Source organism: Mustelus asterias, unplaced genomic scaffold (genome assembly GCF_964213995.1).
Source record: "Mustelus asterias unplaced genomic scaffold, sMusAst1.hap1.1 HAP1_SCAFFOLD_2872, whole genome shotgun sequence".
NCBI classification, from domain to species: Eukaryota; Metazoa; Chordata; class Chondrichthyes; order Carcharhiniformes; family Triakidae; genus Mustelus; species Mustelus asterias.
The window spans coordinates 10,001-34,098 of NW_027592817.1; the positions used below are offsets into that span (position 1 = coordinate 10,001).

The 24,098-nt window shown below is 46.5% G+C and overlaps 1 protein-coding gene across 1 annotated transcript in view; it reads right to left on the reverse strand.

Moving 5' to 3' along the window:
- Positions 1-23,620, reverse strand: part of LOC144490097 (CD82 antigen-like) — a gene marked incomplete at its 3' end in the record, with an annotated part of 24,402 nt that extends 782 nt beyond the window's left edge. Inside the window, exons 1-4 of the mRNA XM_078207906.1 lie at positions 23,553-23,620; positions 23,262-23,342; positions 16,776-16,848; positions 11,104-11,228 (exon numbers count right to left, since the gene is read on the reverse strand). Of these exons, the coding sequence (XP_078064032.1) occupies positions 11,104-11,228; positions 16,776-16,848; positions 23,262-23,327 (264 nt within the window). The remainder of the gene's footprint in view (positions 1-11,103; positions 11,229-16,775; positions 16,849-23,261; positions 23,343-23,552) is intronic.
- Positions 23,621-24,098: the final 478 nt, after the last annotated feature.

The window sequence follows — 24,098 nt, forward strand, 5'->3', positions numbered from 1 at the left end:
GAGGAATACAAAGAAAGTAGGAAAGAACTCAAATGAGGAATTAGAAGGGCAAAAAGGGGTCACGAAATGTCCTTGGCAGACAGGATTAAGGAGAATCCCAAGGCATTTTATTCATACGTTAGGAACAAAAGGGTTGTCAGGGAAAAAATCGGACCTCTCAGGGACAAAAGTGGGGAATTATGCTTAGAGTCCAAAGAGGGAGATCCTAAATGAATACTTTGCGTCGGTTTTCACAAAGGAGAGGGATGTGTTGACTGGGAGTGTCTCGGAGGGGAGTATTGACCCGTTAGAGAAAATCTCCATTACAAGGGAGGAAGTGTTAGGTTTTTTAGGGAATATAAAGACTGACAAACCCCCAGGGCCTGATGGAATCTATCCCAGGCTGCTCAGGGAGATGAGAGATGAAATCGCTGGGCCTCTGATGCAAATCTTTGTCTCGTCACTGGACACAGGTGAGGTCCCAGAGGATTGGAGGAAAGCTAATGTGGTCCCGTTATTTAAGAAGGGTAGGAAGGATAACCCGGGTAATTGTAGGCCGGTGAGCTTGACATCCGTGGTCGGGAAGTTGTTGGAGAGGATTCTTAGAGATAGGATGTATGCGCATTTAGAAAGGAATAAACTCATTAACAATAGTCAGCATGGTTTTGTGAGAGGGAGGTCATGCCTCACTAACCTGGTGGAGTTTTTTGAAGAAGTGACTAGAATGGTTGACGAGGGAAGGGCCGTGGATGTCGTCTATATGGACTTTAGTAAAGCGTTTGACAAAGTCCCTCATGGTAGGTTGGTGCAAAAGGTTGGATCTCATGGGATAAAGGGGGAGGTGGCTAGATGGGTGGAGAACTGGCTTGGTCACAGAAGACAGAGGGTGGTAGTGGAAGGGTCTTTTTCCAGCTGGATGCCTGTGACTAGTGGTGTTCCGCAGGGCTCTGTATTGGGACCTCTGCTGTTCGTGATTTATATAAACGATCTGGAAGAAGGTGTAACTGGGGTGATCAGTAAGTTTGCGGACGAAACGAAAGTGGCTGGACTTGCAGATAGTGAGGAACATTGTCAGAGGCTACAGAAGGATATAGATAGGCTGGAAATTTGGGCAAAGAAATGGCAGATGGAGTTCAATCCAGATAAATGCGAAGTGATGCATTTTGGTAGAACTAAAGTAGGGGGGAGCTATACGATAAATGGCAGAACCATAAAGGGTGTAGATACGCAGAGGGACTTGGGTGTGCAAGTCCACAGATCCTGGAAGGTGACGTCACAGGTGGAGAAGGTAGTGAAGAAGGCATATGGCATGCTTGCCTTTATAGGACGGGGCATAGAGTATAAAAGTTGGGGTCTGATGTTGCAGTTGTATAGAACGTTGGTTCGGCCACATTTGGAATACTGCGCCCAGTTCTGGTCGCCACACTACCGGAAGGACATGAAGGCTTTAGAGAGAGTGCAGAGGAGGTTTACCAGGATGTTGCCTGGTATGGAAAGGCTTAGTTATGAGGAGAGATTGGGTAAACTGGGGTTGTTCTCCCTGGAAAGACGGAGGATGAGGGGTGACCTAATAGAGGTGCATAAAATTATGAAAGGCATAGATAGGGTGAACGGTGGGAAGCTTTTTCCCAGATCGGTGGTGACGTTCACGAGGGGTCATAGGTTCAAGGTGGGGGGAGGGGGGAGGTTTAACATGGATATCAGAAGGACGTATTTTACACAGAGGGTGGTGGGGCCTGGAATGCGCTGCCGGGCAAGGTGGTGGAGGCGGACACACTGGAAACGTTTAAGACTTATCAAGATAGCCACATGAATGGAGTGGGAATGGAGGGATACAAAAGAATGGTCTAGTTTGGACCAGGGAGCGGCACGGGCTTGGAGGGCCGAAGGGCCTGTTCCTGTGCTGTATTGTTCTTTGTTCTAACACCCAGTGTTTCTGACCCTGTTAAAAATCACTAAAGCACCTTGAATAAAATCCAACCACAACAAGTACAGCACGGGGTTAGATACAGAGTAAAGATCCCTCTACACTGTCCCCATCAAACACTCCCAGGACAGATACAACACAGGGTTAGATACAGAGTAAAGCTCCCTCTACACTGACCCCATCAAACACTCCCAGGACAGATACAACACAGGGTTAGATACAGAGTAAAACTCCCTCTGCACTGTCCCCTGAATATGTCTCAATACCCAAAATACCATTGCAGAAAAGTGAAATATCTCCCTCCCACACGACGTAGACTCTGGTGAAATTCCAGCTTCTTATATTCAGTGCGTTAAAACCATCCTCAGTCAAACTCCTGCATGGAGCAGACTAACAGGACTAACTGCTACGTCAAAATTGATGGAGAACAGAAGCAATGGCTGGAACTAACTCTCTCTCGGGGTTGTATTGGCTTCTGAGAAACGGCTGTTTGTTTGATGAAAGACGTGCCATTTCTTCCAGAAGACAAAGCTGATAGTGTATCTGGAGATGACTGACAGCTTTGGGGACTGTTGTGAGCAGCAGATGTTTCAATAATGAGTCTTTGTTCCTGTATTTAGTGCTGGTTGGGTATTCCCCATATCGCTAAGTGTTAGCTTCACAGTCAAATAGTAAGAATCACCAACCCACAGCTGGGAAATTCTCTCAGTAAAACTGACAATTACTTAAAAACTTCCAATAATCTTTTCTCATTTTCTCCTTTAGTTTAAGGTTTATCTCAATCATTATACTACAAAAGCTGTGGTCCCTGACAATATTATTCCTACAAAACTCATCTCCAAACTCTGGGCCTCGACATCCCCCTCTGTGACTGGCTCCTGAACTTCCTAACTCACAGACCTCAATCAGTAAGGATAGGCAACAACACCTCCTCCACGATCATCCTCAACACCAGTGCCCCGCAAGGCTGTGACCTCAGCCTCCTAACATACTCCTTTTACACCTATGACTGTGTGGCCAAATACCCGTCCAAATCGATTTTCAAGTTTGCTGATGACACCACCAGTGGTGGTGGTTGGATCTCAAACAATGACAAGACAGAGAATCTGGTGAACTGGTGCGACAACAATAATCGCTCCCTCAATGTCAACAAAATGAAGGAGATAGTCATCAACTTCAGGAAGCGTAGTGGAGGACATGCCTTTGTCTACATCAATGGGGACAAAGTAGAAATGGTCGAGAACTTCACGTTTTTAGGTGTCCAAATCACGAACAACCTGTCCTAGAACATAGAACATTACAGCGCAGTACAGGCCCTTTGGCCCTCAATGTTGCGCCGACCTGTGAAACCAATCTAAAGCCCATCTAACCTACACTATTCCAATATCATCCATATGTTTATCCAATGACCATTTAAATGCCCTTAATGTTGGCGAGTCCACTACTGCTGCAGGCAGGGCATTCCACGCCCTTACTACTCTCTGAGTAAAGAACCTATCTCTGACATCTGTCCTATATCTATCACCCCTCAATTTAAAGCTATGTCCCCTTGTGCTAGCCATCACCATCCAAGGAAAAAGGCTCTCACTGTCCACCCTATCTAATCCTCTGATCATCTTGTATGCCTCTATTAAGTCACCTCTTACCCTTCTTCTCTCTAACGAAAACAGCCTCAAGTCCCTCAGCCTTTCCTCATAAGACCTTCCCACCATACCAGGCAACCCTGGTAAATCTCCTCTGAACCCTTTCCAATGCTTCCACATCCTTCCTATAATACGGCGACCAGAACTGTACGCAATACTCCAAGTGCGGCCGCACCAGAGTTTTGTACAGTTGCAGCATGACCTCATGGCTCCGAAACTCAATCCCTCTACCAATAAAAGCTAACACACCGTACGCCTTCTTAACAACCCTATCAACCTGGGTGCCAACTTTCAGGGATCTATGCACATGGACACCGGGATCTCTCTGCTCATCCACACTACCAAGTATCTTACCATTAGCCCAGTAGTATGTATTCCTGTTACTCCTTCCAAAGTGAATCACCTCACACTTTTCCACATTAAACTCCATTTGCCACCTCTCAAAGAACAGTACAGCACAGGAAACAGGCCCTTCGGCCCTCCAAGCCTGTGCCGCTCCTTGGTCCAACTAGACCAATCGTTTGTATCCCTCCATTCCCAGGCTGCTCATGTGACTATCCAGGTAAGTCTTAAACGATGTCAGCATGTCTGCCTCCACCACCCTACTTGGCAGCGCATTCCAGGCCCCCACCACCCTCTGTGTAAAAAACATCCCTCTAATATCTGAGTTATACTTCGCCCCTCTCACCTTGAGCCCGTGACCCCTCGTGAACGTCACTTCTGATCTGGGAAAAAGCTTCCCACCGTTCACCCTATCTATCCCCTTCATAATCTTGTACACCTCTATTAGATCTCCCCTCATTCTCAGTCTTTCCAGGGAGAACAACCCCAGTTTACCCAATCTCTCCTCATAGCTAAGACCCTCCATACCAGGCAACATCCTGGTAAACCTTCTCTGCACTCTCTAATGCCTCCACGTCCTTCTGGTAGTGCGGCGACCAGAACTGGACGCAGTACTCCAAATGTGGCCGAACCAGCGTTCTATACAGCTGCATCATCAGACTCCAGCTTTTATACTCTATACCCTGTCCTATAAAGGCAAGCATACCATATGCCTTCTTCACCACCTTCTCCACCTGTGTTGCCACCTTCAAGGATTTGTGGACTTGCACACCTAGGTCCCTCGGTGTTTCTATACTCCTGATGACTCTGCCATTTATTGTATAACTCCTCCCTACATTATTTCTTCCAAAATGCATCACTTCGCACTTATCCGGATTAAACTCCATCTGCCACCTCTCCGCCCAATTTTCCAGCCTATCTATATCCTGCTGTATTGCCCGACAATACTCTTCGCTATCCGCAAGTCCAGCCATCTTCGTGTCATCCGCAAACTTGCTGACTACACCAGTTACACCTTCTTCCAAATCATTTATATATATCACAAATAGCAGAGGTCCCAGTACAGAGCCCTGCGGAACACCACTGGTCACAGACCTCCAGCCGGAAAAAGACCCTTCGACCACTACCCTCTGTCTCCTATGGCCAAGCCAGTTCTCCACCCATCTAGCCACTTCTCCTTGTATCCCATGAGCCTTAACCTTCTTAATCAACCTGCCATGTGGGACTTTGTCAAATGCCTTACTGAAATCCATATAGACGACATCCACGGCCCTTCCTTCATCAACCATTTTTGTCACTTCCTCAAAAAACTCCACCAAATTTGTAAGGCACGACCTCCCTCTTACAAAACCATGCTGTCTGTCACTAATGAGATTGTTCCGTTCTAAATGCACATACATCCTGTCTCTAAGAATCCTCTCCAACAACTTCCCTACCACGGACGTCAAGCTCACCGGCCTATAATTTCCTGGGTTATCCCTGCTACCCTTCTTAAACAACGGGACCACATTCGCTATCCTCCAATCCTCAGGGACCTCACCCGTGTCCAAAGAAGCGACAAAGATTTCCGTCAGAGGCCCAGCAATTTCATCTCTCGTCTCCCTGAGCAGTCGAGGATAGATGCCATCAGGCCCTGGGGCTTTGTCAGTTTTAATGTTCCCTAAAAAACCTAACACTTCCTCTCTTGTAATGGAGATTTTCTCTAACGGGTCAACACCTCCCTCCGAGACACTCCCGGTTAACACGCCCCTCTCCTTCGTGAATACTGATGCAAAGTATTCATTTAGGATCTCCCCTATTCCCTTGGGTTCTAAGCATAATTCCCCTCCTTTGTCCCTGAGAGGTCCGATTTTCTCCCTGACAACTCTTTTGTTCCTAACGTATGAATAGAATGCCTTAGGATTCTCCTTAATCCTGCCTGCCAAGAACATCTCATGACCTCTTTTTGCCCTTCTAACTCCCCGTTTGAGTTCTTTCCTACTCTCTCTGTATTCCTCCAGAGCTCCATCTGTTTTCTGTTGCCTGGACTTAACGTACGCCTCCCTTTTCATTTTAATCAGATCCTCAATTTCCCTGGTTATCCACGGCTCTCGAATCCTACCTTTCCTATCTTTCCTTTTTACAGGCACATGCCTATCCTGCAGCCTTATCAATAGTTCCTTAAAAGACTCCCACATGCCAGACGCGGACTTACCCTCGAACATCCTCTCCCAATCAACATCCACCAATTCCTGCCTAATCCGCCTATAGTTAGCCTTCCCCCAATTTAGCACCCTGCCCGTAGGACAGCACTCATCCTTGTCCATTACTATCCTAAAGTTAAGAGTTGTGGTCACTATTTGCCACATGTTCCCCTACCGAAACTTTGACGACCTGACCGGGCTCATTTCCCAGAACTAGGTCCAGTATAGCCCCCTCTCTAGTCGGGCTATCTACATACTGTTCCAAAGAACATTCCAGTATGCATTTTACAAATTCCTCCCCGTCCGGACCCCCAGCTCTAAGCACTTTCCAGTCTGTGCCAGGGAAATTAAAGTCCCCCACTACAACAACCCTATTTTTTCTGCACCTATCCAGAATCTCCTGACATATCCTTTCCTCCACTTCCCGTGGGCTGTTGGGTGGTCTGTAGTACACCCCCAGCATAGTGACTGCACCCTTCCTGTTTCTGAGTTCCACCCACAGCGACTCAGTACATGACCCCTCTAAGTTGTCTACCCTCTGCACCGCGGTAATATGCTCCTTAACTAATATCGCTACTCCCCCACCTTTTTTAGCCCCTCCTCTGTCTCGCCTAAAACACTTATACCCCGGAATATTCAGCTGCCAGTCCTGTCCTTTTAACCAAGTTTCCGTCACCGCAACCACATCCAAATTCCGCGTAAGCATTAAGGCCCTAAGTTCGTCTGTTTTACCCGTTACGCTCCTCGCATTGAAGCAGATGCACTCCAGACCTCCAGGCCCACTCAGGTCATCCTCCTCCAGAGTGCTCCTCTTCTTAGCTAACCTCGCCCTGGCCCCCAGCTCAACCCCAGCCTCAGTATTTACTGACCTACTGTTTTGTTCCCCACCCCCCTGCCACAATAGTTTCTCAGCCCAGCTCTGCAGCTTATCTATGTCCCTCTGTAACCTGCAACATCCTTCCGCACTGTCCACAACTCCACCGACTTTAGTGTCATCAGCAAATTTACTAACCCATCCTTCTATGCCCTCATCCAGGTCATTTATAAAAATGACAAACAGCAGTGGCCCCAAAACAGATCCTTGCGGTACACCACTAGTAACTGAACTCCAGGATGAACATTTCCCATTAACCACCACCCTCTGTTTTCTTACAGCTAGAGTTTTAACAACACCAGGTTAAAGTCCAACAGGTTTATTTGGTAGCAAACACCATTAGCTTTCGGAGCGTTAGAACATAGAACATAACAGCGCAGTACAGGCCCTTCGGCCCTCGATGTTGCGCCGACCAGTGGTACCAATCTAAAGCCCCTCTAATCTACGCTATTCCAATATCATCCATATGTTTATCCAATAACCACTTGAATGCTCTCAACGTTGACGAGTCCACCACTGCTGCAGGCAGGGCATTCCACGCCCTTACTACTCTCTGAGTAAAGAACCTACCTCTGACATCTGTCCTATATCTCTCACCCCTCAATTTAAAGCTATGTCCCCTCGTGCTAGCCAACACCATCCGAGGAAAAAGGCTCTCACTATCCACCCTATCTAATCCTCTGATCATCCTGTATGCCTCTATTACGTCACCTCTTAACCTTCTTCTCTCTCACGAAAACAACCTCAAGCCCCTCAGCCTTTCCTCATACGATTTTCCCACCATACCAGGCAACATCCTGGTAAATCTCCTCTGCACCCTTTCCAACACTTCCACATCTTTCCTATAATACGGCGACCCGAACTGTACGCAATACTCCAAATGCGGCCGCACCAGAGTTTTGTACAGTTGCGGCATGACCACCTGGCTCCGAAACTCAATCCCTCTACCAATAAAAGCTAACACACCGTACGCCTTCTTAACAACCCTATCAACCTGGGTGCCAACTTTCAGGGATCTATGCACATGGACACCCAGATCCCTCTGTTCATCCACACTACCAAGTATCTTACCATTAGCCCAGTACTCTGTATTCGGTATTGCTCCTTCGTCAGATGGAGTGGAAATCTGCACAGATTTCCAGAGGCAGATTTCCACTCCATCTGACGAAGGAGCAGCGCTCCGAAAACTAATGGTATTTGCTACCAAATAAACCTGTTGGACTTTAACCTGGTGTTGTTAAAACTGTTACTGTGTTTACCCCAGTCCAACGCCGGCATCTCCACATCATTCTTACAGCTAGCCAATTTCTGATCCAAACCGCTAAATCACCCTCAATCCCATGCCTCCGTATCTTCTGCAATAGCTTACTGTGGGGAACCTTATCAAACGCTTTACTGAAATCCATATACACCACATCAACTGCTTTACCCTCATCCACCTCTTTGGTCACCTTCTCAAATAACTCAATAAGGTTTGTGAGGCACGACCTACCCTTCACAAAACTGTGCTGACTATCCCTAATCAAATTATTCCTTTCTAGATGATTATAAATCCTGTCTCTTATAATCCTTTCCAATACTTTGCCCACAACAGAAGTAAGGCTCACTGGTCTATAATTACCAGGGTTGTCTCTACTCCCCTTCTTGAACAAGGGGACAACATTTGCTATCCTCCAGTCTTCTGGCACTATTCCTGTAGACAATGACAACATAAGGATCAGAGCCAAAGGCTCTGCAATCTCCTCCCTAGCCTCCCAGAGAATCCTCGGATAAATCCCATCCGGCCCAGGGGACTTATCTATTTTCACACTTTCCAGAATTGGTAACGCCTCCTCCTTATTAACCTCAATCCCGTCTAGTCCAATAGCCTGTATCTCAGTATTCTCCTTGACAACATTGTCTTTTTCCTGTGTGAATACTGACGAAAAATATTCATTTAGTGCCTCTCCTATCTCTTCGGACTCCACGCACAACTTCCCACGACTGTCCTTGACTGGCCCTAATCTTACCCTCGTCATTCTTTTACTCCTGACATACCTATAGAAAGCTTTAGGGTTTTCCTTGATCCTATCTGCCAAAGACTTCTCATGTCCCCTCCTGGCTCTTCTTAGCTCTCTCTTTAGGTCCTTCCTGGCTAACTTGTAATTCTCAAGTGCCCTAACTGAGCCTTCACGTCTCATCTTTACATAAGTCTCCTTCTTCCTCTTCACAAGAGATTCAACTTCTTTAGTAAACCACGGTTCTCTCATTCGACCACTTCCTCCCTGCCTGACAGATACATACTTATCAAGGACACGCAGTAGCTGTTCCTTGAACAAGCTCTACATTTCAATTGTGCCCATCCCCTGCAGTTTCCTTCCCCATCCTATGCATCCTAAATCTTGCCTAATCGCATCATAATTTCCTTTTCCGCCAGCGATAACTCTTGCCCTGCGGTATATACCTATCCTGGTCCCCCCATGCCGACAATATAGTTAAGAAAGCCTATCAACGCCTCTACTTTCTCAGAAGACTAAGGAAATTTGGCATATCCGCTACAACTCTCACCAACTTTTACAGATGCACCATAGGAAGCATTCTTTCTGGTTGTATCACAGCTTGGTATGGCTCCAGCTCTGTCCAAGACCGCAAGGAACTATAAAGGGTCATGAATGTAGCCCAGTCCATCACGCAAACCACCCTCCCATCCATTGACTCTGTCTACACTTCCCGCTGCCTCGGCAAAGCAGCCAGCATAATTAAGGACCTCGCACACCCTGGACATTCTCTCTTCCACCTTCTCCCGTCAGGAAAAAGATACAAAAGTCTGAGGTCACGTACCAACCGACTCAAGAACAGCTTCTTCCCTGCTGCCATCAGACTTTTGAATGGACCTACCTCACATTAAGTTGATCTTTCTCTACATCCTACCTATAACTGTAACACTACATTCTGCACTCTCTCCTTTCCTTCTCTATAAACGGTCTGTATAGCGCGCAATAAATGATACTTTTTATTATATGTTAATACATGTGACAATAAATCAAATATTCCGACAATACTAAGATTTGTAGGTTCCAATCCAAGTCACCCGCCATCCTGACTTGGAAATATATATCAGCTGTTTCTTCACTGTCGCTGGGTCAAAATCCTGAAGCTCCTTCCCTAACAGCACTATGGATGTACCTACACCTCAGGGTCTGCAGCGGTTCAAGAAGGCAGCTCACCACCACCTTCTCAGGGGCCATTAGAGAAGGAAAATGAATGCTGGCCGGGCCAGTGATGCCATGTCCCAAAAATTAGTTTATTTCTCTCTCCCAAACCTGGTTAATCTCCGAATTCTTTCCAAGTTCGTGTCTTCATCATATTCCTTGCAGTCTATCGCATCACCCTCCCTCCCAGGTCAGGTCTTCCCACACATTCAGCCGAACCTCTGGAGAAGGGAATCTTGTCAAAACACACTGCTCTCAATATGGTCCTTCCTGAATCCAGCTCAAGGCTTCCACCCGAAATCAAGGACAAAATCTGACCAGAATATTGGGGGAATTCATCCGTTTTTCCAAGTTGTGTGGGGTCTTTTGTACACATCTGTGAATGGCAAGTGTTTAGCTCCACCAGTGTGTGAGAATGTGGGCAAGTCAGCAAAGCTTTATAGTTTAATACTGCTACACTGTCACTAACTTGGTACTCTGATCTGCTTACTTCCAAAAAGAATTGTTTTTAACTCTGACATCAGAGATCTTTAGTTTCATATAGTCTTTTAACCCTTTAAGTTCTTCATTCAATATCCACATTTGGACTGTAAGTAGTCTCACGACACCAGGTTAAAGTCCAACACGTTTATTTGGTAGCGTGAGCTTTCGGAGCGCTGCTCCTTCATCAGGTGAAGGGGAGTGCTCCGAAAGCTCGTGCTACCAAATAAACCTGTTGGGACTTTAACCTGGTGTTGTGAGACTACTTACTGTGCCTACCCCTGTCCAACGCCGACATCCCCACATCATGTATTTGAACTGACAGGTATAAGAGAGGGGGAAATATCTACAGTTTCACATCACTACTCCCCACAGCCGGGGCTGTGTTTGTCAGGCTGTTTCAGTCGGTATCTGGGGGAGACAGAGAATGCCATCATCATCGCCACAGATCCCCATTCATCGGATTGGCAGAAATGGTACTCACAATTCCCAACATGCATTTCACCTCCTTCAATGCTCCAATGCAGCCAAGAAATCCCATCAGCATCGTGAAAGTTCCCAAACTGGACAGCAAGTACGACCACAGATAGAGGGGGACCGAGACAGTTTCTGTTCAGAAAAGAAACCATTAAAAACATAGCAGCCAAACCCAAAACATACACAGCCAAAGATTCACATCTGTAACGTCTATATCCATCCCAAGGAGGAGGAAACATGCGAAGGGAAGGACGAGGCGTCGAAGGCTGATGAGGGAAGTCAAGGACAGCATAAAAGCAAAACAAAAAGCATGCAAAGTGGGCAAGGATTAGTGGGAAACCAGAGGATTGGGAAGCCTTTAAAAAGTGAGCAGAGGACAACTAAAAAAGCAATAAGGGGGGAGAAGATGAAATATGAGCGTAAGCTAGCTAGTAATATAAAAGAAGATAGGAAGAGGTTTTTTTCAATATATAAAAGGTAAGAGAGAGGCAAAAATAAGACTGGAAAATGAGGCTGGAGAAGTAATAATAGGAAACAAAGCAATGGCAGAGGAACTGAATAGTTACTTTGCATCAGTCTTCACGGTGGAAGACACCAGTGGGATGCCAGAGCTCCAGGAGAGTCAGGAGGCACAGGTGAGTGTAGTGGCCATCACTAAAGAGAAAGTTCTGGGGAAACTGAAAGGTATGAAGGTGGATAAATCACCTGGAACGGATGGACTACACCCCAGGGTTCTAAAAGAGATAGCTGAGGAAATTGTGGAGGTATTGGTGGTGATCTTTCAGGAATCACTGGAGGCAGGGAGGGTCCCAGAGGACTGGAAAGTAGCTGATGTAACACCGCTGTTTAAGAAGGGAGGGAGGCAGCAGACGGGAAATTATAGGCCAGTTAGCCTGACTTCGATCATTGGCAAGATTTTAGAGTCCATTATTAAAGATAAGATCATGGAGTACTTGGAAGTGCATGATAAAGTAGGACTGAGTCAGCACGGCTTTGTCAAGGGGAGGTCATGACTGACAAATCTGTTAGAGTTCTTTGAGGAGGTAACAATGCAGTTAGATAAAGGAGAACCAGTGGATGTGATTTATTTAGATTTCCAAAAGGCCTTTGACAAGGTGCCGCATAGGAGACTGTTAAATAAGTTAAGAGTCCATGGTGTTAAGGGTAAGATCCTGGCATGGATAGAGGATTGGCTGACTGGCAGAAGGCAGAGTGGGGATAAAGGGGTCTTTTTCAGAATGGCAGCTGGTGACTAGTGGTGTGCCTCAGGGGTCAGTGCTGGGACCACAACTTTTCACAATATACATTAACGATTTGGAAGAAGGAACTGAAGGCACTGTTGCTAAGTTTGCAGATGATACAAAGATATGTAGAGGGGCAGGTAGCACTGAGGAAGCAGGGGGGCTGCAGAAGGACTTGGACAGGTTAGGAGAGTGGGCAAAGAAGTGGCAGATAGAATACAATGTGGAAAAGTGTGAGGTTATGCACTTTGGAAGGAGGAATGGAGGCATAGACTATTTTCTAAATGGGGAAATGCTTAGAAAATCAGAAACACAAAGGGACTTGGGAGTCCTTGTTCAAGATTCTCTTAAGATTAACGTGCAGGTTCAGTTGGCAGTTAGGGAGGCAAATGCAATGATAGCATTCATGTCGAGAGGGCTAGAATACAAGAGCAGGGATGTACTTCTGAGGCTGTATAAGGCCTTGGTCAGACCCCATTTGGAGTATTGTGAGCAGTTTTGGGCCTTTCCTCTTGGAAAGGGTCCAGAGGAGGTTCACAAGAATGATCCCTGGAATGAAGAGCTTGTCGTATGAGGAACGGTTGAGGACTCTGGGTCTGTACTCGTTGGAGTTTAGAAGGATGAGGGGAGATCTTATTGAAACTTACAGAATACTGCGAGGCCTGGATAGAGTGGACGTGGAGAGGATGTTTCCACTAGTAGGAAAAATTAGAACCAGAGGGCACAACCTCAGGCTAAAGGGATGATCCTTTAAAACAGAGATGAGGAGGAATTTCTTCAGCCAGAGAGTGGTGAATCTATGGAACTCTTTGCCGCAGAAGGCTGTGGAGGCCAGGTCATTGAGTGTCTTTAAGACAGAGGTTCGTGATTAATAAGGGAATATGGGGAAAAGGCAGGAGAATGGGATGATTGAATGGCGGAGCAGACTCAATGGGCCGAGTGGCCTAATTCTGCTCCTATGTCTTTTGGTATCCATGTGCACATATCATTACATGAGGGTTTATGAAATAGAAGTTAAAATATTTAGCACAATAATGGGCATCTACTAAACAATGTGATCGGTAACTAGCCCTGTGGCCATTCCACAACTTTAAAGAGCTTTGGAGTAGAACAATGTGCGTACGCTGAAGCTCAGAGCAGTGATTGTCGACATGGGAACGAGCTCCATACAAACCCTGGGCTTCGGCCTAGGCTCATCTGCAAAGGCTTCTAGAACAAAGAACAGTACAGCACAGGAACAGGCCCTTCAGCCCATCAAGTCTGTGCCGACAGATGCCTCTCTAATCTAATATTTTCTTGCCTATATGTGGTCCGTATCCCTCTATTCGCTGCCTATTCATCTATCTATCCAGATGCCTGTTGAACGTTGTTAAAGAATCTGTTTCCTCCACCTCCTCTGGCAGCGCGTTCCAGGCATTCACCACCCTCCGTGTGAAAAACTTGCCCCTTACATCCCTTTTAAACTTTCCCCCTCTCAATCTCAACCAATGCCCCCGAGAACTCAAACGGGGAGTTAGAAGGGCAAAAAGAGGTCACAAAATATTCTTGGCAGGCAGGATTAAGGAGAATCCTAAGGCATTCTATTCGTACGTTAGGAACAAAAGAGTTGTCAGGGAGAAAATCAGACCTCTCAGGGACAAAGGAGGGGAATTATGCTTAGAACCCAAGGGAATAGGGGAGATCCGAAATGAATACTTGGCATCGGTATTCACGAAGGGAGTGTCTCGGAGGGAGGTGTTGACCCGTTAGAAAAAATCTCCATTACAAAGAAGGAAGTGTTCGGTTTTTTAGGGAACATTAAAACTGACAAAGTACCAGGGCCTGAAGGCATCTATCCTCGACTGCTCAGGGAGACGAGAGATGAAATTGCTGGGCCTCTGACGGAAATCTTTGTCGCTTCTTTGGACACAGGTGAGGTCCCTGAGGATTGGAGGACAGGGAATGTGGTCCCGTTGTTTAAGAAGGGTAGCAGGGATAACCCAGGAAATTATAGGCCGGTGAGCTTGACGTCCGTGGTAGGGAAGTTGTTGGAGAGGATTCTTAGAGACAGGATGTATGTGCATTTAGAACGGAATAATCTCATTAGTGACAGACAGCATGGTTTTGTAAGAGGGAAGTCGTACCTTACAAATTTGGAGTTTTTTGAGGAAGTGACAAAAACGGTTGACGAAGGAAAGGCCGTGGATGTCGTCTATATGGATTTCAGTAAGGCATTTGACAAAGTCCCACATGGCAGGTTGGTTAAGAAGGTTAAGGCTCATGGGATACAAGGAGAAGTGGCTAGATGGGTGGAGAACTGGCTTGGCCATAGGAGACAGAGGGTAGTGGTCGAAGGGTCTTTTTCCAGCTGGAGATCTGTGACCAGTGGTGTTCCGCAGGGCTCTGTACTGGGACCTCTGCTATTTGTGATATATATAAATAATTTGGAAGAAGGTGTAACTGGTGTTATCAGCAAGTTTGCGGATGACACGAAGATGGCTGGACTTGTGGATAGCGACGAGCATTGTCGGGCAATACAGCAGGATATAGATAGGCTGGAAAATTGGGCGGAGAGGTGGCAGATGGAATTTAATCCGGATAAATGCGAAGTGATGCATTTTGGAAGAAATAATGTAGGGAGGAGTTATACAATAAATGGCGGAGCCATCAAGAGTATAGAAACACAGAGGGACCTAGGTGTGCAAGTCCACAAATCCTTGAAGGTGGCAACACAGGTGGAGAAGGTAGTGAAGAAGGCATATGGTATGCTTGCCTTTATAGGACGGGGTATAGAGTATAAAAGCTGGAGTCTGATGATGCAGCTGTATAGAATGCTGGTCAGGCCACATTTGGAGTACTGCGTCCAGTTCTGGTAGCCGCACTACCAGAAGGACGTGGAGGCGTTAGAGAGAGTGCAGAGAAGGTTTACCAGGATGTTGCCTGGTATGGAGGGTCTTAGCTATGAGGAGAGATTGGGTAAACTGGGGTTGTTGTCCCTGGAAAGACGGAGAATGAGGGAAGATCTAATAGAGGTGTACAAGATTATGAAGGAGATAGATAGGGTGAACGATGGGAAGCTTTTTCCCAGATCAGAAGTGACGATCACGAGGGGTCACGGGCTCAAGGTGAGAGGGGCGAGGTATAACTCAGATATTAGAGGGATGTTTTTTTACACAGAGAGTGGTGGGGGCCTGGAATGCGCTGCCAAGTAGGGTGGTGGAGGCAGACACGCTGACATCGTTTAAGACTTACCTGGATAGTCACATGAGCAGCCTGGGAATGGAGGGATACAAACGATTGGTCTAGTTGGACCAAGAGCAGCACAGGCTTGGAGGGCCGAAGGGCCTGTTTCCTGTGGTGTACTGTTCTTTGTTCTTTGAGTAATTGACCCTTCGACCCCGGGGAAAAAGACTCTGACTATCCACTCTATTCAAGCCTTTCTGTTAGGATGTGGAATGTGAGGGAGGGATAGAGGGCAGTTCCTCCACTATCCTGCAATTTCTGCCCTCTCCTCCCTTTTCTCAGTTACACCGCACCTCTCCCACCCCATTCCCACCTTCCCAGAAAAGCTGTCAATTTAAAAGAACTTTAAATGGTACAAAAACAGGAGTTGACAGTCAGTTGACAGGAAGGACTATTGGGTCGAGCCTCTTTTGCACATTGCTGATATGGGACAGGGCTTCCTCTGAACAAACACTCGTCACTCTGGCCAAGTTCAAACCAAACTTTAAATGGAAACTCACTTCCCACAATAGAAAACATTGGGCAGGAGGGTGGGTAAGTCTGGCTGTGACAGAGAGCTCGACTCCAGTGCACTGGTGAATTTCTGTCCAGCGTTGTGTTTACACTGAAGGACCCAACAGTATTTCTCACAGCTTCTCATCTTCTCTCAGAATTCTAACTTTCACTTTCAACAACCCATCCCTCCTTTCAAACAAACAGGAACCCCTCATTACACCCCCTTCTCCGTAACACTACTCTGTTCTCTCCATGTCTCTCCCTGTCCCCCAACTCTCTCACTCTCTAACCCCAATCCCCTCCGTACATAATTGGTTGTAAAGCACTTTGTGATGCTTGGACATTGTGAAAGATGCTATGTAAATGCAAGTTTCCTCTATCCCCCTCACAGTCTCTCTCTCTCTCTGTCATACTGTTTCCTGCCTGTCTGAATCTCCCACCAATTTTCAACAGTAACAAATGTACTCTCCCTTCCAGTATTCCTCCTCCACTCTGTCTCTCTCTCTCATCATTTCTTTCACATTCTCATTCCTCCTTTTATGATCCAAATGTTTTATTCTAGAAAGGACATTGACTACAGAGCCTCTTTTGTTTGTATCAGAGACTGGCTGCCTCATTACCCTGTCTAAAAGTCTGAAATGAACAGGACATTAAATAATTATAAGCACGATAAGAGTGAGTCCCAGTGAGTTTTGGGGGGGGGGGGGGGGGAGGGACTTACCCAGAACTAGTATGAAGCTGTTTTTGTCAAACAGAATCCAAAGGCCAAATCCCAACATCACTCCGCCCAGGAACTGTAACAGATCAAAAACAAAGTTCAGTATTATCATCATCACACTGTCTCGCAAATTACTCCCAGCCTGGCCCGAATACAGAATAAAGCAACATTTAACAATGGTTTGATACTCTCAACCTACAATTCAGAATTTCCAATGCCAGAAACCCGAGCTTCACCCAAGGGACTGCAGCTGAAGGGAATCTCATCAACTAGAGACAGCATCAAGCCCCAGGGAGGGGTCAATTCATCGGACATTGACACCAATACTGGGGAAGGAGGGAGCTGGAGCTGTACCGTTGGGGTGGCCTTTGCCTGAACCGTGCTGGGAGCAGTGTCTGGATGAATTGTATAACCTGGGCTCCAGAGAGGAGACTATAACTAAATACCGGGGTTAAGGAGAAAGGATTAGTCGGTCATTTTCAAGTTGGCAAACTGTAACTAATGGGAAAGTTCTTGGGAGGAAAAAAAGAATCTGCTGTGAGGAAAAATGAGTCTTAAATATTTATTTTTTGAAATATATTGTCATATATTGTATGGATGTAACTGGTTTAACTGAATTGGAGACAGCATACTGCAAATGAAGAATCCAGAAGAGGAATTTATATCAGGCAAATAAAATAAATGGTTTAAAATAGGCTGCTGTATTTCAAAAGAAATATGCACAATTGGAATTGTAAATAGATGAGACAAAATAATGTAAGTTTACTTATAAAATATAGGAATCATAAAGTAAAAACAAAGGGTTAATCAATTCTGGGAAAAGGAACTTCCCAAGGATTGTAGAGAACAATAATGTGCAAGGTCAAAGGGAGAAGCAGACGTCAGGAAGCACTGGAGATTGTGTCATGGCCGCTCTGGACCTTCAGCAAGGAAGTGAGTGTGAAGCCAGGCCAGTTAACACCAGTTTGCTGCCACCCTCAAGAGTGTACCCCGAGAGCAGCTGGGCAGTGTGTGGTAACATCACCAGAATCTGCTAGAGAGTAAAATCTATGAGGACAGTTGACATCAAAAGGGGTTTTAGTTTGGTGATGAGGAAGAATTTTTTCTCACAGAAGGTTGTTAGTCTGTAAAATTCTCTTCCTCAGAGGGCAGTGGAGTGTGACTCATTGGGAGCAGGGGTAGGGCATTTGGCCCTTCAAGCCTATTCCGTCATTCAACATGATAGTAGCTGATCCTGTCCCTAAATGCCATATTCTAGCATTCTCCCCATACCTCATGGCACCTTGAGGGTTTAGAAATTTATCTATTTTCTTCTTATATACATTCAGTGACCTGGCCTCCACAGGTTCACCACCTTCTGAGTGAAGAAATTTCTCCTCACCTCAGTCCTAAATGGCCTCCTCCACATCCTGACACTATGACCCTTTGTTCTAGGCCTCAGCCAGAGGAATCCCTGCATCCAGTCTGTCCAGCCCTGTCAGAATTTTATTTGTTTCAATCAGATCCTGTCTCATTCTTCAAAACTCCAGTGAATTCAGGCCCGGTCAACCCAATCTCTCCTCATACGACAATCCTGTCACCCCAGGAATTACTCTGGAGAACCTTCGGTGGTAAGTATATCTTTTCTTAGCAATGGAGACCAAAACGGCACACAATTCTCCCAAGTGTGGTCTCACCAAAACTCTGTACAAGACAACCTTGCTCCTGTACTGAGTCCTTTTGCAATGAAGGTCAACTTACTATTAGCCTTCCTAACTGCTTTCTGTACCTGCTTTCAGTGAGTGCTGTACTTGGACACCCAGGTCCCTTTGGATGTCAACTAATCTATCATCATTTAAATAACATTCTGCCATTCTGTTTTTTTGTCTGAAATGAATAACTTTACATGTATCCACGTTACACCACATCTGCCATGCACTTGCTCATTCACTCAATCTGTCTAGGCCTCTTAACATCCTCCTCAGCATTCACATTCGGCACGGTGGCACAGTGGTTAGCACTGCTACCTCACAGCGCCAGGGACCGGCATTCCATTCCTGGCTTGGGTCACTGTCTGTGTGGAGTTTGCACGTTCTCCCCGTGTCTGCGTGGGTTTCCTCCGGGTGCTCCAGTTTCCTCCCACAGTCCAAAGACGTGCTGGTTAGGGTGCATTGACCCGAACAGGCGCCGGAGTGTGGCGACTAGGGGAATTTCACAGTAACTTCATTGCAGTGTTAATGTAAGCCTTACTTGTGACTAATAAATAAACGTTTTTACGTTTCAAGTATTACTTTTGCTTCCCTCATCCAAATCACCGATATATATAGTGAATAGCTGGGCCTTGAACACTGACCCCTGCAGAACCCCACTACCACTCACTGTCACTTCAAAAAAGACCCATTTATCCCTCCTCTCTGTTTCCTGTCTGCTAACCAATTCTGAATCCATGTCAATATGTTACACACAACCCCATGTGCTTTAATTTTGCACACCAACCTCTTTTGTGAGACTTTATCAAAAACTTTCTGAAGATCCAAATACATCACATCGACTGGTTCACCCTTATCTATTCTACCAGAATATATTCCAGACTGTGAAAGGTTTTGATTGACATGGGGGGTCAAGAATTAGGGGGCAGACACAGAAATGGTGTTAAGGTCACAATCAGATCAGCTATGACCTTACTGAAAGGTAGACCAAGCTATTTCCATTTCTTAAAATCAATCTCAGGCAGACTCAAGGTCAGAAATCAGTTTGCAGGATTAAAAATGGGATTGAATTTTCGGATTGGAGGCAGGTTGCTAGCGGAGTGCCACAGGGATCGGTGCTTGGTCCTCTGCTCTTTGTGATTTTTATTAATGACTTGGAGGAGGGGGCTGAAGGGTGGATCAGTAAATTTGCTGATGACACCAAGATTGGTGGAGTAGTGGATGAGGTGGAGGGCTGTTGTAGGCTGCAAAGAGACATAGGCAGGATGCAAAACTGGGCTGAAAAATGGCAAATGGAGTTTAACCCTGATAAATGTGAGGTGATTCATTTTGGTAGGACTAATTTAAATGTGGATTACAGGGTCAAAGGTAGGGTTCTGAAGACTGTGGAGGAACAGAGAGATCTTGGGGTCCATATCCACAGATCTCTAAAGGTTGCCACTCAAGTGGATAGAGCTGTGAAGAAGGCCTATAGTGTGTTAGCTTTTATTAACAGGGGGTTGGAGTTTAAGAGCCGTGGGGTTATGCTGCAACTGTACAGGACCTTGGTGAGACCACATTTGGAATATTGTGTGCAGTTCTGGTCACCTCACTATAAGAAGGATGTGGAAGCGCTGGAAAGAGTGCAGAGGAGATTTACCAGGATGCTGCCTGGTTTGGAGGGTAGTTCTTATGAGGAAAGGTTGAGGGAGCTAGGGCTGTTCTCTCTGGAGCGGAGGAGGCTGAGGGGAGACTTAATAGAGGTTTATAAAATGATGAAGGGGATAGATAGAGTGAACGTTCAAAGACTATTTCCTCGGGTGGATGGAGCTATTACAAGGGGGCATAACTATGGGGTTCGTGGTGGGAGATATAGGAAGGATATCAGAGGTAGGTTCTTTACGCAGAGAGTGGTTGGGGTGTGGAATGGACTGCCTGCAGTGATAGTGGAGTCAGACACTTTAGGAACATTTAAGCGGTTATTGGATAGGCACATGGAGCACACCAGGATGATAGGGAGTGGGATAGCTTGATCTTGGTTTCAGATAAAGCTCGGCATAACATCGTGGGCCGAAGAGCCTGTTCTGTGCTGTACTGTTCTATGTTCTGTGAACAAGACTGTGATGTCACCTAAATATAATGACCAACAGTGGAACTGTACCCTCTAAGTCAGTTCTAAATACAGGTAGGTAATGGTGGAGTGGTATTGTCACTGGACTAGTAATCCAGAGACCCAGGGGAATGGTCTATGGACCCAGACTTTGTATCTCACCACAGCAATAGTGACATTTGAATTAAATTAAAATCTGGAATCAAAAGTCTGACAATGACGATTGTGGTAAAAACCCATCTGGTTCACTAATGTTCTTTAGGGAAGGAAATCTGCCGTCTTTACCCAGTCTGGCCTACATGTGATTCCAGACTCACAGCAATGTGGTGACTCTTAACTACGCTCCCAAATGGCCGAGTGAGACACTAATTCAAGGGCAATTCGTGACAGACAATAAACGTTCACAGCTCCAGGGTCCTGGGTTCGATTCCCGGCTCGGGTCACTGTCTGTGTGGAGTTTGCACATTCTCCTCGTGTCTGCGTGGGTTTCCTCCGGGTGCTCCGGTTTCCTCCCACAGTCCAAAGATGTGCGGGTTAGGTTGATTGGCCAGGTTAAAAATTGTCCCTGAGATGTGTAGTTAGCGGGTAAATATGTGGGGGTAGGGCCTGGGTGGGATTGTGGTTGGTGCAGACTCGATGGGCCGAATGGCCTCCTTCTGCACTGTAGGGTTTCTATGTTGGCCATGCCAGCGACACCCAATTAAATAAAACACTGCCCCATCAAACTTTCGCAGGACAGGCAAAGCACGGGGTTAGATACAGAGTAAAGCTCCCTCTACACTGTCCCCATCAAACACTCCCAGGACAGGCACAGCACGGGGTTAGATACAGAGTAAAGCTCCCTCTACACTGTCCCCATCAAACACTCCCAGGACAGGTACAGCACAGGGTTAGATACAGAGTAAAGCTCCCTCTACACTGTCCCCATCAAACACTCCCAGGACAGGTACAGCACGGGATTAGATGCGGAGTAAAGCTCCCTCTACACTGTCCCTATCAAACACGATGTGGAGATGCCGGCATTGGACTGGGGTAAATACAGTAAGAGTTTTAACAACACCAGGTTAAAGTCCAACAGGTTTATTTGGTGGCAAATGCCATTAGCTTTCAGAGCGCTGCTCCTTCGTCAGATGGAGTGGAAATCTGCTCCCAAATAAGGCACACAGAGATACAAACTCAAGTTACAGAATACTGATTTGAATGCGAATCTTTACAGCTAATCAAGTCTAAAGATACAGACAATGTGAGTGGAGAGAGAATTAGGCACAGGTTAAAGAAATGTGTATTGTCTCCAGACAGGACAGCCAGTGAGATTCTGCAAGTCCAGACAAGCTGTGGGGGTTACCAATAGTGTGACATGAACCCAAGATCCCGGTTGAGGCCGTCCTCATGTGTGCGGAACTTGGCTATCAGTTTCTGCTCAGCGACTCTGCGCTGTCGTGTGTCGTGAAGGCCGCCTTGGAGAACACTTACCCGAAGGTCAGAGGCCAAATGCCCGTGACTGCTGAAGTGCCCCCCCACAGGTAGAGAACAGTCTTGCCTGGTGATTATCGTGCAGATCAGCGGTCACAGGCATTTGGCCTCTGATCTTCGGGTAAGCGCTCTCCAAGGCGGCCTTCACGACACACGACAGCGCAGAGTCGCTGAGCAGAAACTGATAGCCAAGTTCCGCACACATGAGGACGGCCTAAACCGGGATCTTGGGTTCAAGGGCGGCACGGTAGCACAGTGGTTAGTGATGCTGCTTCACAGCTCCAGGGTCCCGGGTTCGATTCCCGGCTCGGGTCACTGTCTGTGTGGAGTTTGCACATTCTCCTCGTGTCTGCGTGGGTTTCCTCCGGGTGCTCCGGTTTCCTCCCACAGTCCAAAGTTGTGCGGGTTAGGTTGATTGGCCAGGTTAAAAAATTGCCCCTTAGAGTCCTGGGATGTGTAGGTTAGAGGGATTAGCGGGTAAAAGTATGTGGGGGTAGGGCCTGGGTGGGATTGTGGACGGTGCAGACTCGATGGGTCGAATGGCCTCCTTCTGCACTGTAGGGTTTCTATGATTCTATGATTCAGGTCACACTATTGGTAACCCCCACAGCTTGTCTGGACTTGCAGAATCTCACTGGCTGTCCTGTCTGGAGACAATACACATTTCTTTAACTTGTGCCTAATGCTCTCTCCACTCACATTGTCTGTATCTTTAAGACTTGATTAGCTGTAAAGATTCACATTCTAATCAGTATTCTGTAACTTGAGTTTGTGTCTCTGTATGCCTTATTTGTGAGCAAATATCCACTCCATCTGAGGAAGGGGCAGCGCTCCGAAAGCTAATGGCATTTGCCACCAAATAAACCTGTTGGACTTTAACCTGGTGTTGTTAAAACTCTTACCCTATCAAACACTCCCAGGACAGGTACAGCACGGAGTTAGATACAGAGTAAAGCTCCCTCTACACTGTCCCCATCAAACACTCCCAGGACAGGCACAGCACGGGGTTAGATACAGAGTAAAGCTCCCTCTGCACTGTCCCCCATCAAACACTCCCAGGACAGGTACAGTCACGGGGTTAGATACAGAGTAAAGCTCCCTCTACACTGTCCCCCATCAAACACTCCCAGGGAAGGTACAGCACGGGGTTAGATACAGAGTAAAGCTCCCTCTACACTGTCCCCCATCAAACACTCCCAGGACAGGTACAGCACAGGGTTAAATTAAAATTATACTCACAAAGAAAATGAGGTTGAAAACAAAAAGAAAGTATTTCGTGACAACGATACAGCCCTTGGACGCCATCTTTGATTTTGGTACCTAAAAACAAACAGAGTTAAAACATTCCGCAAGAGGGGAAATAATTCAACAGTGAGTGTGAGCAAAGCAGAGGAGAGAGGGTGCAGGATGTGGAGAGGGCGATATGAGGGGGTAGGGAGATCAAGAGACATCAGAGAGGGGTTAAAATAGAGGGAAAGTGTGGGGAGTGTGGAGGTCCCACAGTCTGACCCAGTCTGCACACGCACTGACCAGTTGGAGTAACTAGCCAGTGACAGGGAGGAGCTTGTGCTGATTTGAAAGGTTAGGCTCTGGAAAATATTCCCACTGGGCGGTGGGTATTAGGGTGGGGTGAAGAAAGTGACATGTGTCAAACACGAAGGCACATTGCACATGAACCTGGTAAAAAAAAATTTTAAAGCAACAGTTTGACATTCAGAAGCTCAAATATTTGTATTTTAGGGCTGCGCTGAGGAGTCAATGCTGATTGGTTTAAAGGTGAAGCTTCAAAGTGAGACTCAGTAAATAGCATTACCCAAACCACAAACACATGGAACAGGTCAATCAGCCAGGACACATTCCCGCCCAATACCTCAATCAGCCAGAGCACATTCCCCCCAAATACCCGTCCGGCTCCAAAGGACCTGGCTCAATACCCACTATGTGGAGATGCCGGCGTTGGACTGGGGTAAACACAGTAAGAAGTTTAACAACACCAGGTTAAAGTCCAACAGGTTTATTTGGTAGCAAAAGCCACACAAGCTTTCGAAGGGGCTTAGAGCTCCGAAAGCTTGTGTG